This window comes from Puntigrus tetrazona, chromosome 14 (genome assembly GCF_018831695.1).
Source record: "Puntigrus tetrazona isolate hp1 chromosome 14, ASM1883169v1, whole genome shotgun sequence".
Lineage (NCBI taxonomy): Eukaryota > Metazoa > Chordata > Actinopteri > Cypriniformes > Cyprinidae > Puntigrus > Puntigrus tetrazona.
The window spans coordinates 5,508,206-5,522,298 of NC_056712.1; the positions used below are offsets into that span (position 1 = coordinate 5,508,206).

Here is a 14,093-nt window from a genome sequence, read left to right on the forward strand (position 1 = left end):
CACAATCACACAGATGAGAGCTGAAAGAAGGCCCGCTCTCAGAGACTGAAAAGCAGCTTCATTGAACTCGTGTATTTAATAGAGGACCAATAAATCACCCAGCGTTTCTTTTGCTCTCATTACCTACATCCGGTGCAGATAAATTGATCCTTTGCCTCCATTCACAAATGCCAGAGACCATTAAGCACTGGACTTGCGTCTGTGAGCTGATGGATGTCCTGACGCTGTTTTCCACACCTCGGGCATTTAAGTGCCCGTGTGTGGCATTGAGCTGAGAGAGTGGAAAGGATACGGTAAGATGGTAAAAATCTGTTTTTAGTCAGCTGCGGGATGTGATAGGGCTGCGCGATTCATCAAAATAAAATGAGAACTGCGATACGGCTTAGCGCAATTAACGAATTGCAAAGACTGCGATTGAATGAAATAAATAAGCTCTGCGTGTTTGAGAGTGAAGCGCAGCACTGTGTTCATTTACACACGATCCGCACAAACTCACTCTGCATCTGCATTTGGGATGCTTTAATATGCATAACGTACTGAACATCTTCTCATGCTTATAATCAGATGTGATTCTCAATAAAATATAAGCTTTAAAGGCAAAATAGAAGTTTAAAAAAACTACAAATTTTAATTTTCCTTTTCAGAATGTAAAATAACGAAATATTTCCATTTTACGTTATAAATGCTGATTCATTGCATCTAAAATAAAAGTGTTTGTTTATATAATATGTGTGTGTGTGATGTGTATAATTATTGTGTATATATAAATACACACACATGCATATTTTATGAAAGCACTTACATATATATTTATATCATTTATATTATGTAGGGGTAGTTGACTAATAAAAATTGGTGTCCTATGGTGTGACAGCAAAAAAATGTATAATAAAAAAGTATTTTTATTTAGTAATTAATAATAATAATAATGCACTATAGTGTAAATAATAGCAATGTTCAAATCAAGCACAGCAAGCGAGGATTTTCTTTTTTTATCAGCTTTTTTCCTTTTTGTAATTTTTTAGAAATGTGCTGTTGACCTGTGATCTACTCATTTTTACCATGACGACCAAAAAACGATCATATAGTGCTTTAGTAAGTACCTTTACATTCTTCATAAGCTTTTTGTTGATTAAGAAACTATTAAGACAGATTATTATAAAAAGGTAAAGAAAGCAGACACCTTTTTGTTTCTATGACAGACATGAGTTAACGTTAACATCTGATTATCGACATTCTGGTTATCAACATTTGAAGTGTTTCAAGTCCATTGAAGCCAATAATTCACAGGCAAAGACTATCGTATAAAGCTATCGCTCACGCACAGGTAAATCAAGTGGTTTGTGCCGGGTGGGTTGTGGATCTGGATCTGTTATGGATGGCAGTGGTACCAGCAGATAATGGTTGAATGCTCTGTGATGGAGCCGACGTCTAGCAGTGATGTCTGAGCTCCAGAGCTCTCTAAACCCCGCACAGAGCAGTTGCTATAACATGTAATGAGTTTGCTCTCAGTATGTTCAAATAATGAGACCACCCTTCCATTCAGAAGTAATAAGAATCGATTAGTTCACAGTCATAACACTGAAAACAAAGCAATAAACCGCTGGCCTTGAGGATATCATGTGCAAACAAAACTCTTGAATATCTTTTGTCAAGTCTAGCAACTAGCTCGTCCTCAAAATTGCTCATTGTAACAGACAGTAAATATGGTTTTATCCCAGCGGGCTGAAAAACCTGTGCTCTCTGACTCTAAATATTGTGTTACGCTGAGAACGAGATCAGAGCTTGCAAGAAAGGCTCTTTTTCTTTGTTTGTGCTGCTTTAAAGGGATCGTTAACCCCAAATTAACATTGTGTCATCGTCAAATCTGTCATTGTAGACCTTGACAGCCAGAGTCGTTGACATCTCACTGACTACTACCTTTCTTCTTCCTCAAAAGATGTCCAAGATGGCTGTGGCTTTCATATTTGAAAAGCAAAACTGGCTCATAATCATATTCATGATCCAATTTGACCATCTGTGCTCCTCTTACAGTAATGTGGTTACTGAGAGATGTGTGGAGCTCTGGGCCACATGTGCACCCAAGAGCCGGAGCTTCGGTAAACGGGAATCCCATTTGGGCCTATTTTCCCCTCTTCTCTAGTGTAATTTAACCCCAGACGTGACGCTACAGCAAAGGCAGAGGATGCTGAGCGAGTCTGGCAGAGGTTCGGTGTACCAGAGCACTGACACCTGCCAAAACACCATATGCTCTGCTGTACTTCCCCGTGGATTTATGTGATCCAGTCCTGATCCGATACGTTATCCTAGAAGAGTATTTCACGCATCTGATCCACAGCATATCCTCAGAGATTCCTCATTTATACTTCATACGTGCTGGTTGATGGATATAGTCCCTCATATTTCATTGCAAGAGAAAATTTTTTTTCGTGATCTTGAAGTCAGAAGCAGTCGGTTAGCTCAGTTAGCACCATGCAAGTCTGCAGCCCGTGATTATGTAAGCTGTGCGTGTTCAGATGTTACCACATGCCATGTGTATTATAGTGAATGAGAAATAATTGTAGTGTTTGGGTCTACTAAATTAATGTTATAAACCATCGCCTGAAATAATATAATAGACAAGGATTCACGCAAGTAGTGCACAGGTGTATTTTAATGTATATAAAATATACTTTTTATTTTTAAATATAACATATATATATATATATATATATATATATATATATATATATATATATATATATATATATGTGTGTGTGTGTGTGTGTGTGTGTGTGTGTAAAAATAAATAACTTGCAATGATGTTTTTATTACTAATATTAATTATTTTATATAGTTATATGTAAAAGGTCACGCTATATGCAGTCCAGTCCAATCTCCGGGTAATGAAAAACTTTTGTGCAGACTGATAATAGAACTAAGTTTAAAGAACTAAATGCTTCAATTAGCTTTTAAAATATATTATATTATATTGATCTGTTCTGCATTTACTTTTTAATTAGTTTCTAATACAATTTCAAAGTTAAAAGCACTGTCATTTTTTAAATGTGCTTCATACTTAGTATCTTCCGTATTAACAGATTGTTAATCTTTATAAATAAAATAGAAATGTGACCTTAAAGTTACAAGTTGCAACTGCATGATGAACAGATGAGAAGTTTAAAGAATGTATTGATTCCAGTTATATTTGTTCTGATTTTAGTTTAATTTAACAACTCCTTAAAGATTCTATTAAGTAATTGAGAACTTTTGAGGAGCATAAATGAATAATGCTTATTGAATCTAACAGCTGTCTTTGGTATGTGGAAAAAGTAATAAAGGTGGCATATTGTCGTTGAAATTCAACCACAAAATATGCCACAAAACAGATGTTTTTAGGTGGGAAACAATGCACAGCACCATAGTTTGTTGCCCATACAGAACACCGCATTGATTCTCATGACAAATGATATATTATCAATATGGTGTTCGGTCTGCAACGTCAGAAGAATGCAGATGTTCCAGAACTGGTAACAAATTCAGAAGTCATGAAAATCAGTTACAGATTTTTTTTAAATACTTCTCAGCTCTACAGATGGGATATTTTAATAGCACAGGTGCCTGCTGCATAAAGAGCGCTTGATTAAAGAGCGTTCACGTCTACAAGTACTCATTTTGTGAGGTCCAAACAGGTCTTTGTAAACCTGTTTCTGAAGAGTAGAAGCACATAAAAACTTGCAAACTCTAAATTACAAATAAGAACCATTTACATAATTATACAAAATAAAAAAAACACAAGTATAATTAAAAGAAAAAAAGGTTTGCCCTATACAGGTAGTGGAGTCTTGGGAAGCACACTTCATATCTTAATAATTTGTAGCTCAAGTGAGCACAGTGCTCAAAATCATATATTTTAATGGTCTTTAAAAAAAAGAGCCTCGTTCTAAACGTTGCAGACTGTTTTAATTTAACAGCTTGGACGATGGTGAAACAGGCAGGTGGATATAGTAATAGTGGTTATACTGTTTCCAACATGCTGGTCTGACTGTTCCCTTGAGTTTGTACATTTTCTTTTTCTGCTACAGACTAATTAGTCAAAACAAGCAAACCAGTCTCTCAGTATGAACTCTATCTCTGATACAGTGCTATTTTTTCTGTTATTTTTATTATTTACTGTTGACTTCAAAAAGGAATGAAAATCATCTTATGTACTTTGGTAATAAATTGCGTGATTCATCAGTGAATGTTTTCCTGCAAAAAAAAAATAGATTTTACATTTTTTATTTAAATGTAATACTTTCTGCCAAAGCCTGTTCTGCAAAAATATATCCAATTATATCAACATACATGATGTAGTAGAATTCTGATGGTACTTATTTAGGTACCACTGTTTCAAAAAAAATGCACATGCATTGTAGTGTCTTATATATATATATATAAAATAAAATATTATAAACTGTTAATATTGTTGTTTTTCTTTACCTAGGTTCACAGAATCTGAAGAGTAATCTAAAGCTGTATGTGGCCACAAAGCTGAATGGTGTCGCAGACGCTGCCTTACACACATCCTCCAGAGCTGCTGCAGTGAGCACAAAGAGAGACGGCTCGTTCTGCCTCAGTGCTAAATTGGCCTTAAAGGAGCACCACTTACCACAGCCACTGTCAACACAAACTCCTTTAGAGGACCAGCCGACTGATGAGTCCTCAAACTACACAATATCCCTCATACCCTGTTCTGCCAAGGGCTTGAGTCCCCTGGGCCTTACCTAGAAGAACGCAACCAGTGCCATTTGACCATGATCGAACCCGCCAGCATTCCTGGGCTCACACAGGACTGTTTGATTCAGCAGAGTCGCACTTGTCCCAGCTGCTTCATTGAGACTAAGGATATGTCAAATGTAGAGGCCAGCATCAACCTCAAAATGGCTGACATGAGCCGAGACTACAGCACCTGCCCTATCTCTGATATTAACATGCAATGCATGAGCACAAGTGAGACAGGGAATTACGGAGACCAGCTCCTCTCAGATCAGCTTTTGAGCTTTCCTGTCTCCAAAACTCAGCTGGTTGAGAAGAAGGACACAGAGAAAACTGACTTAGATGATTCAGCTTCCAAAAACCTGTATGAGGGCCTGCTTTTAGACAAGTGCAATGGAGAGGATGGCTTGCTCACTAATTCAAATCAGGACTGGGGCTACTTTGAGTCCTTTATTAGTGAGAGCAAGATGGAATTGCTGGATCTGTGCTCCAAGAACGAGCTCTCTGTAAATCTTTTCTCTGAGGAGGACGTGGACAATTACATGTTTGATGACGATGACGACTCCACTCTGAGCAGCGACGTGTGCTCACTAAAGATCCGCTACGAGTCCTTTCAGGACAACATGAGGGAGAAAACTAATGTTCTGCAAGAAGAAACCCAGTTCAACTTTTTCCCAAGCGTCTTGGTGAACTGCACCAAGAAAGAAACTGGTGTGGTAAAACGAGTCGTAGATGATCTACCACCTAAATCAGAGGAGCTCGGATTTCAAAGTGACAGCAAAGGGGATGGAAATGACTGCTCTGTAGAGCAGACACCTGATTACAGCCCCAAAATGAACTACTTCATTGATTCATGCAACTCTGCTGATGACTCGGGGGAGTACAGTGATGACAGCTCCTCCACCGTTTCCTCTTTTGACACCTTCCAAGACAACAGGCCCAAAAACTTGTTCTCACGTAAGAACGCAAGCTGCTCCAACCATCTGAACTATGGATTGCGAGCCAAGAGAAAAGTTAGGTATAGCGATGACTACTTGTATTATGTAGAGTCCACTGAAGGAGAAAGAAACATTGAAAAGCGAGAGAAACCACCGATTGGTCCAAAGCAAGAAGAGGATCTAGACTGGTGCCCTAAAAAGAGACGAAAATACTCTCGCAAGGATCCACCTGTAATAATCAAATACATTATCGTCAACAGGTTCAAAGGAGAGAAATGCATGGCTGTGAAACTGGGCAGAATCGATTCAGACGACACGACTGTAAGCTTAAATGAGGATACAATCAACAAATATGAGAAGCTTGCACCTCTGAAAGATTTCTGGCAGGAGAAACAGAGAGAAAGAGAGGAACAGCTTAAGCTGGCAGCAGGAGATAAACACAATTCTCACCACCATGCCTTTAGTTCCAGTCCCCCCAAAAGGAAACACAAGCTAGCACACAGGCTCAGAATTCAGAGAATTCAAACTGTGGAGCAATCACCCAACACGCAGGGCCTCTTTGCCTCTGATCCCAGGCAGGAGGTTGCTTCTACAGATGAAACTGCCTCCATGGGAATGCCATTAACAATAGCCACCAGCTGTGCAAGCACATTAGACCCAAATGACATCATACACACTGCAGCCCGGAAGAGCAGATCACAAGAGAGGGAGGAAAGGAGAATAGGAAATAAAATATTCAGAATACAGAAATTCAGAAGTGAAGCCAGACTTAGGAGCAAGAAAATGAGAGACCTTGTGGAGAACAGCGCGAGCGTGACAGACCTGACAGAAGTTTGCTCGCTGCAGAAAAATATGGACGCAGTAGGAGGTGCTGAAGATGAAAACGTCAGCCCAGCTGCACACAGTCCCCATTTGTGTGAGAGTCAAACAGCTAATGCCACTGAAAAATTTGTTTTTGTGTCTAACACCTGCTCCCCCAACAAAGAGGCATCGTCTGAGAATGTGGCCCCAAGTGTTTCCGTTATTCCGGGTGGCTACCTGCAAACATTGTTAGATGCCTCTGATTCTTCAGGTAGCACTGGTATACCGTTTTTCTCCCAGCAGACCCAACACTCACTGGACCTCTCTTTGGAAAAGCAGCAATCCACATCAATTCAGCTAGCGCAAAGCTGTGTCCTTTCTCCCCCATCAGAATCAGAGCTCCAGCAGTCCCCCCAAAATTGTCCGACTCTCACCCAGATGTGGCACCCCCAGCTTGGTCCCAACCCACAGTTCGCCTCTGCAGATATTGCTGAATCTGCGATCCAGCCCAGCAACTTTGCTGCAGAGATGGCTATGCCGCTGTCTGAGAGTCTGACTGTGTCAGGCTACAGCCAGCTGAGTCTGGAGAGCAACAGAATGCTTTATGAAAAGAATTACATGCCTGAGCAGCCATTGCCTCCTGACGCTGAGTTTCAGGCATGTCAGGGGCAGCCACAGTTTCAAAGAGCCACACTGCACACCGACAACGGCCGGCTCATCAGTTTCGACTCAGTTGGCTCGCTGTCAGCTACTTCTAGCAATTACAGCTCTCTGAGTCTTAAGTCCTGTGAGAAAGATGGCGAGGATGATGTGAATGAGAACTTTCTGGCCCACTGCAGTCCCAAACTGGTGATTCAGCAGAGTATCGATGCAATCACACCCCTGAGGGAGTCTACAGACTTGCTGGATATCTCCAACTTCACTCCGGATAAATTCAGACACACATCATTGTCAGAGCTCTCTCCCCCAGAGACTCCTAATTTATCCCCCCAAGTTATGGGCCGTGAGATGAAGATAGCTGGGAAGGCTGCTGACCTCCAGGATGGGGCTAAGATGCCATGCACCAAAGACGTGGACTGGAACTGCAAAATGATCGAGCAGCAAGATATGACTAGATATTCGGTAGATGGGCACGATTTTCAATTGCACATTTTCAATGGTGAAGACAACTTGAGCCTGGGGACAAAAGAGGAGAATCTAGCTGACTTTGATGGTGATATGATGAGTGCAATTAAGGGGACTAAGGCAAAGAGGAAAAATAGCAACAAACAAACTGCAGGGCAGGGTACCAAAAAAAGCAAAGCACCAAGAGCTCCTAAAACAGAGAAGGGCAAAATCCCACGTCAGACCTCACGAGCGTCTAAAAAGTTAAAGGCCTTGCTGGATGAGAAGGGTGGTAAAGGTCAGACTGAGAGTGTCGCTCATTTACTGAAGGACAGCGGCACTGAGGAATGGACAGGAATAGGTAGCTCAGAGAGCAAAAGTCAAGTCCATGATGACCAGAGAGAGTTTGAAGAGCCATCCAACATCTTGTCAAATATTGTCTCAGGGATGGCTGAAGTACAGAGATTCATGATGGCCTCTGTTGAGCCAATATGGGGCCCTACAGCAAATATCTGCCTGCCCTCAGAGGCTAACAGCCTTAAGTTAAAGACTCTGAAAATCCTAGCAGGAACTTCATCCGACCCCAAGAAGAAAGGAAATTTAGCTACTGGGGGCACTAAGGGCAGAAAAGGTCAGACAAAAGGTGGTAAAAACCAGGCAAAGTTCAATGCCTCCTTGCCTTTTTTCCCTCAGTTATCTTTGGGCTGCAACATGTTCGACAAGCCTAACCTTGGCGTTCCTGGTATAAATGGGCCAGCACACAAAAAGATGTACCGCCACAAAACAAGTGCAAAATTCCCCCGGATTGAAAATCTAAAGGGCACACGACCTGAACGAGAGCCAAATAAGGACATATCGTTAATGGCATCCTTTGAGAAACTGAGGTAATATTTTATATCTAGCTGCTGATGCACGTTCCTCACTTTCCCACTTCCTACTCATTTCTTGACATACCTACACTGACTCAAGACCAGAGATGCATGGAATTACGTTATCCTTTACTACCCCCCTCCTTGTTTTTGCCCCCCAAGAGGATATTGATATCTTGCATGAGAAACTTCTTGTACTCACAAACTACCTATTGACTGATTGTGCAAGGCTTGATTGAGATTTTAAATGACCATGGCTGCATTTTTCTTCTGCATTCTTGTTTTTGCTATTTTTTTCCTCGCAGTTGCTGATTAGTTCTGTCTGAAGAAAAGAAAAAAAAAACTTTGTTAAGTGCGAATTCTGTTTTTGGACCTTTTTTTGTTCATTTCTTAGTGAATCTTGCTGCCCTTATGTAATTATATTTCTCTCTTCAAACATGTAGCTATTATAAAATGTCTTTGTGTGAAACAAGATCCCCATTTGATTACGTATGCTGAAACAGATGCCCTCCTCTCTTTTTCCCCTTTTTACTGCTTGACTTTTTTAAGTGTGAAATACTCAGCCCCATGTCTAGGATAACAACATCCTTGGTAGATCCCAAAACATTAACAGCGCACAATGGGACCATTTTGTATGGAAGACATATCAGATTAATGTTGTTCTAATTTCTTACTGTTGGAATGTACTTATGATTTTCTCTTATCTACTATGCTTTTTACAGGAGTTGTACTGGAAATTGTCTTAGAGGGACATTTCTTTGCCATGGAAATCCCAAAATGCTTCATTTTTGCTTTCTTTTTATACTTTCATTTAAATAATAATAATAATAATAATGGCATCGAAGGGTAATGTAATATATTACTACTAACAGATTATTATTATTATTATTGTTTAGAATCACTGTACAGAAAAGCGCTGTTTGAAGCAAAACATGAAATCTTTCCGTGTGCCAAATGTAAACTTTCTGTACACATTTATAATCTTTATGAATACTGGTTGTTTCATTTACTATCCTGATGAATGCTGGCTGTTCTCCTTCAAGATTTAGCGAGATCTGACGTTCGTTTTTGGTTAGTAGTTTTGTTTTATTTGGGGACCCTATCGTTTGAAGAGCACCTGCAGCTGACAGTGGTACAACCACTCAACCAAAACAACTCAACTCTGAACTTTTTTTTACCCGTCACCTTAATTAACAAATTAAGTGTACCTCAGCACTATGTCCACTTAGAATCAAAAAGAGAAGCAAACACGGACTATTCTAAACACCGAAGGAGGAAAAATCAGAAAGGTGGACACGGATTATCTTAATTGAGAATGGTATCTGTCTGGTATCAGTGGACAAGAAGTTATTTCACAATCTACTGTAACAGGAACTGTGAAAATAATGTTTCATTTATTGTGTATTTGTTGAATGGAGTAGATTTGATGGAACGAATGTCTTATGCTTTAGCCCACTTTTACACATCCTTGACATAAATAGACAAGTATTATCATTTGAGAACAATTACTTCTGACAACATCAGTTTTTTTCATTATATTTGAAGTTTTCGGCGAACTCTGTTTTGGTGAACATGCTGTGTTTTATTTCATTCGTTTTATTCAACCCACGCTCATTGGAAATACGTGCTTGTGGTGATGTTTCTGCAGTGGCGATATTACGTAAGTTTTTGCGGCAGTTTGAAAGTGAAATGTCCCGTGAGTGACACTATAGTGCTTGCTCAACATGTGACCGTGTTTTTATTGCACCAGTACATGCAAATATTACGTAAAAGTTTATTTCGTTGCTTCAGGTACGTATCGCGGCAGGCACATCACTAAAAGCTAAATGCTCTATCGTGTTCCCAAACCGAGCCAAACCTACCAGATAGTGTTGTTAACGAAAAACATAAATTGTGTAAAACCTTATTAGTTGATGTATTTCTGTGTGGGTTCTGTGTAAGTTCATAGGATACACCAAACGAGTGTAATGCTGCATCGGGTGAGCTACCGAGCAAACTTACTTCCGTGAAGCTGTACATCTGGTTTCTAATGTTCAAAAGTATCATTTTTCTAATCTCGCCGCATGTTCTAATTATTTTGAGGTCACACCAATAAACTGTGCAAAGATTTACGGCCTCTGGTGTTTAGCGATTCGTACACATAGTTTTCTGAGTTTGCAGAAACGTAGGCAGAGGCATGTATTTCCAATGGGTAGGTTTCATTAGTGGCACGTCAGTGCCCCCTAGGTTTTGTCACAGATTTCATCTCAATTCATCGTAGCCGGAAGACTTTTGAAACCAAATTGGTCCTTTGAAAAGCACTGAATCCATTGGCACGAATAAACGACACCTTTGATTTAAAAGGAGGATATCTCAGGTAAAGTAATGCCTTACCTATAGCTTTTACCTTAGAAAGATTCGACTCCGTCCCCTTCTGCCTCCAGCCGGCCATGTTTAGCAGCAGGATGATGCTGATGAGGAAACCGCACATGGGCCGCTCGCCCGTCTAGCCTGCCTTCTCTCATTTCTGCCTGTTGTCGACTGAATGTACTTCAAGTTTTTTACAGCGTGCCACTGTTAAGCTGCCTCCTCCTACTGGTGCTAAGAGGGTAACTGTATTCACCCAGAAATGATGACAAGGATTATAAGAATCAAAACCCTACTCCTCTCTTTATGAATGTACAATATATGGTTCTGTTCGATGTTTTCACGACACAATTCTTCGTCATTAATTGGAATCGCTTTTGCCTTTTTGTTGGAGAAATTATTGAGCTTTATAAATATTGTCTAGAGTTGATACCAGAGGGATTCTTAATTAACTCTCGACATCACAAAAATATTGTATATTTTTCTCTGTGCCAATTTGTAAGATATTTTGTAAGTGTATATTTTTCTTAGAAAGTGCTGTGAAGTATTAGTATGTGTGTGTGTGTGTGAGTAACCTTTTTTGTGCCTCTGTAGGCAGTGAAAAGGATGTATAATGACGAGCTTTTGGTTTTAAAAACCAAAATATTAAGAAACAAAAAATGAAAAGAACTAAAAAAAAGACTTCATTTTGTTGCAAGTTTTGTAAGAGGAACCTTATCTTGTTGTGAGAGTGTTGTGTCATCGTGGAAAACACTTATAGGCAAAAAAGTACAGACAAAAATTGTGAACTATTCGCTGTTTTATAGATTTTCATGTAAATTATTCTTGTATTATTTTATGTTGTATCTGTTGCAAAGGTTTTAAATATTTGTGAACAAGCCTGTATGGTGAAATGTAATATTGGTAACTTGCTGAGTTTTGTAATAATGTTTATGGAGTACATATACAAATTAAAAGGAGATTTTGAATGCAGCCTTTTGAATGTTGTCATGCTTCTTCCATGGCTTTACATGAACTAATATGACAGTAGCTGATGCCATTATTTTCCTACTGCATAAGTATATTTATAAACTTGTTATATCCAATGTGACACGTTTATATGCTCTTTCTCCAGCAATGCATGCCTGAATGGTAAATATGACATGAATTAGGGTTTAATGAAACCCATTTCACCTGTCATCATTATCATGGTACATTCTCTTTGAAAGTATTAATGACTAAAACTGGTTATTTTGTTCTGTTTTTAATCCCATTATGTTATTTTATATTTGGATTTTTTTTACAAACAGCAATTAGGCCAACAGAGGCTTTTAGTCTTGGACAGCATAGTCACGTAATAATAATATCGTTTATCCTTACAAATATAGTTTTTTTTCATAGGTTAGGTTAAAGAGGTTTTGAGTCAAAAGTCCAGTTGCACCAAATTCATTTTAGCACTGAACATGTGTTAAAGCAAAGCAATTCGGAACTGCAGTGAAATGATTACTATTCCCCACGTTTTCAATATGCCAGTCAAATCATTAAAGAGCATCAAACTAAAACTCAGAATCGATCAGGTAACCGTTATGCACACATAATTAACAGAAATGCGTCGCATTTATTCTCAGATTTATCTTTTCTTCAATAGTCAATCGATACATGTCGCTACATTTTATAAATGTTCCATATTTATTGCATTTGAAATGTTGTGAGCAAATAATTGTGCCATACTGAACTAGCACACATCTTCTGCTTACCGGCAATGGCATCAGTCAGCGGTTTGAGGACGGCGTCAGAATTCAGAGCTCAGCGTTCGTCTCAGCGGGAGGAAGTCAATCACACCAGCAGGTGCTTCATTAAGGTCTCCGAATAAAACAAGAGTTTACTTTAAATACCTGCTCATTTACATTAATTGTCTTTTCAGTAAGTTGAAGAAGAGATGAAAACCTTACATTGGTTGTTGTCCATGTAAAGGGTTTAACATGCATCGACAAACGTACTGCACAAAGTCTTGGATTGGACACAGCCAAAAGATGTGTCATTGTCATTACTTACATCAAAACCTGTAGGACTTTCTTTCTCCTGTGGAAGACAAACGTGTTTTGATAGACTACACTGTAAAACAAAAAGTGAATTTACAGAATTGAAGAGTATCGTTTTATAATAAATGACTGTAGTCATTATATTCTGGGCCATTTTCTTACTGTGAATGGAAATCAGAAAAACATCAATGCAATATAAAGCTCTGAATTCATATTAGAGATTATTATGACTGGTGATGCCATTTCTTGTAGATTTCTATTCAGATTTCCGATGTAGTCATGTCGGAAGTGTGACAAATGAAAACGGACTGAAACTATTTTTTTTTTAACATTATTTAAGCATGAAGATTAGTCAGTAACTTATTTCATATTCAGAACAGTTTGTGGATGGATGAGCTGCTGAGATGAACACTTACAACGTGAACCCATTATTACTAAATGAACAACAGTACAAATGCACAGCATGACACCGCGCAGTTAAGTCCTGCTGTGAAAGTAATGCAATTATTAACCAGGAATATACGATCATTTCACACTAAAACAGTGTCAAGCATCTTTGGGCCCCACTGACTTTCACTGTATGCCAATCAGGTTTGGAACTTATTGGGGATAATGGTTTGGGATTTGTGAGTAAAAATCTTCCCTCTTTTCAAGAGCTACCGTTTCTCTTTTTTTCTTTCTATAATAAATGTATACATAGAAAAAATATATATTTTACTTCTTTTTACTTGTGGACTTTGACCGTGGACCAGTCATGACATCTGCCAATCAGGTACTGAATTTTTATAGCAAACACTTGAGTAATATTAATAATAATAATAATAATGAATCCACAAAATATGTTAACCTCATACTAAAACTAAATAGCAAATCTGTCATCGAGTTTATATTAATTGATTTTCTTCAGCCATTTGGTAATAAATAAACAAGCTTCGTTTGGCTCTTCCGGTGTCTCTATTAGAATTTCATAATAAAAGTTAAGCTCTGTCTATTTTGAAACAATTTGTTAATTACAGTAATCAATGTGCGCACGTAAAACTGTGTTTGTGTTATCTTTTTTATATATACAAATAGTATAAAATCTAAATGTTATTGTTATTCTGTGTAATATTGAAGGTGAGGTGGTGTAAGAATGCATCTTTCAGGTAAATCTCTTTTACTTGGATCTAAATATGTGGCAATCTGAATACCAATGTTCTCCGTTAAGCCCGTCGCATATATCCTATCTGTTAAATACGATGATTGAGACTTTTAAGTTGTATTACGTTTCCGCACAG

General features: G+C 38.6%; 1 protein-coding gene across 1 annotated transcript in view; it reads left to right on the top strand.

The window, feature by feature from the left end:
• The window catches only part of nexmifb (neurite extension and migration factor b), a 49,013-nt gene extending 37,246 nt beyond the window's left edge, over positions 1–11,767 (top strand). Inside the window, 2 exon segments of the mRNA XM_043257867.1 lie at positions 4,466–4,746; positions 4,749–11,767. Of these exon segments, the coding sequence (XP_043113802.1) occupies positions 4,466–4,746; positions 4,749–8,468 (4,001 nt within the window). The 3' untranslated portion in view covers positions 8,469–11,767.
• The last annotated feature ends 2,326 nt before the right edge of the window (positions 11,768–14,093 follow it).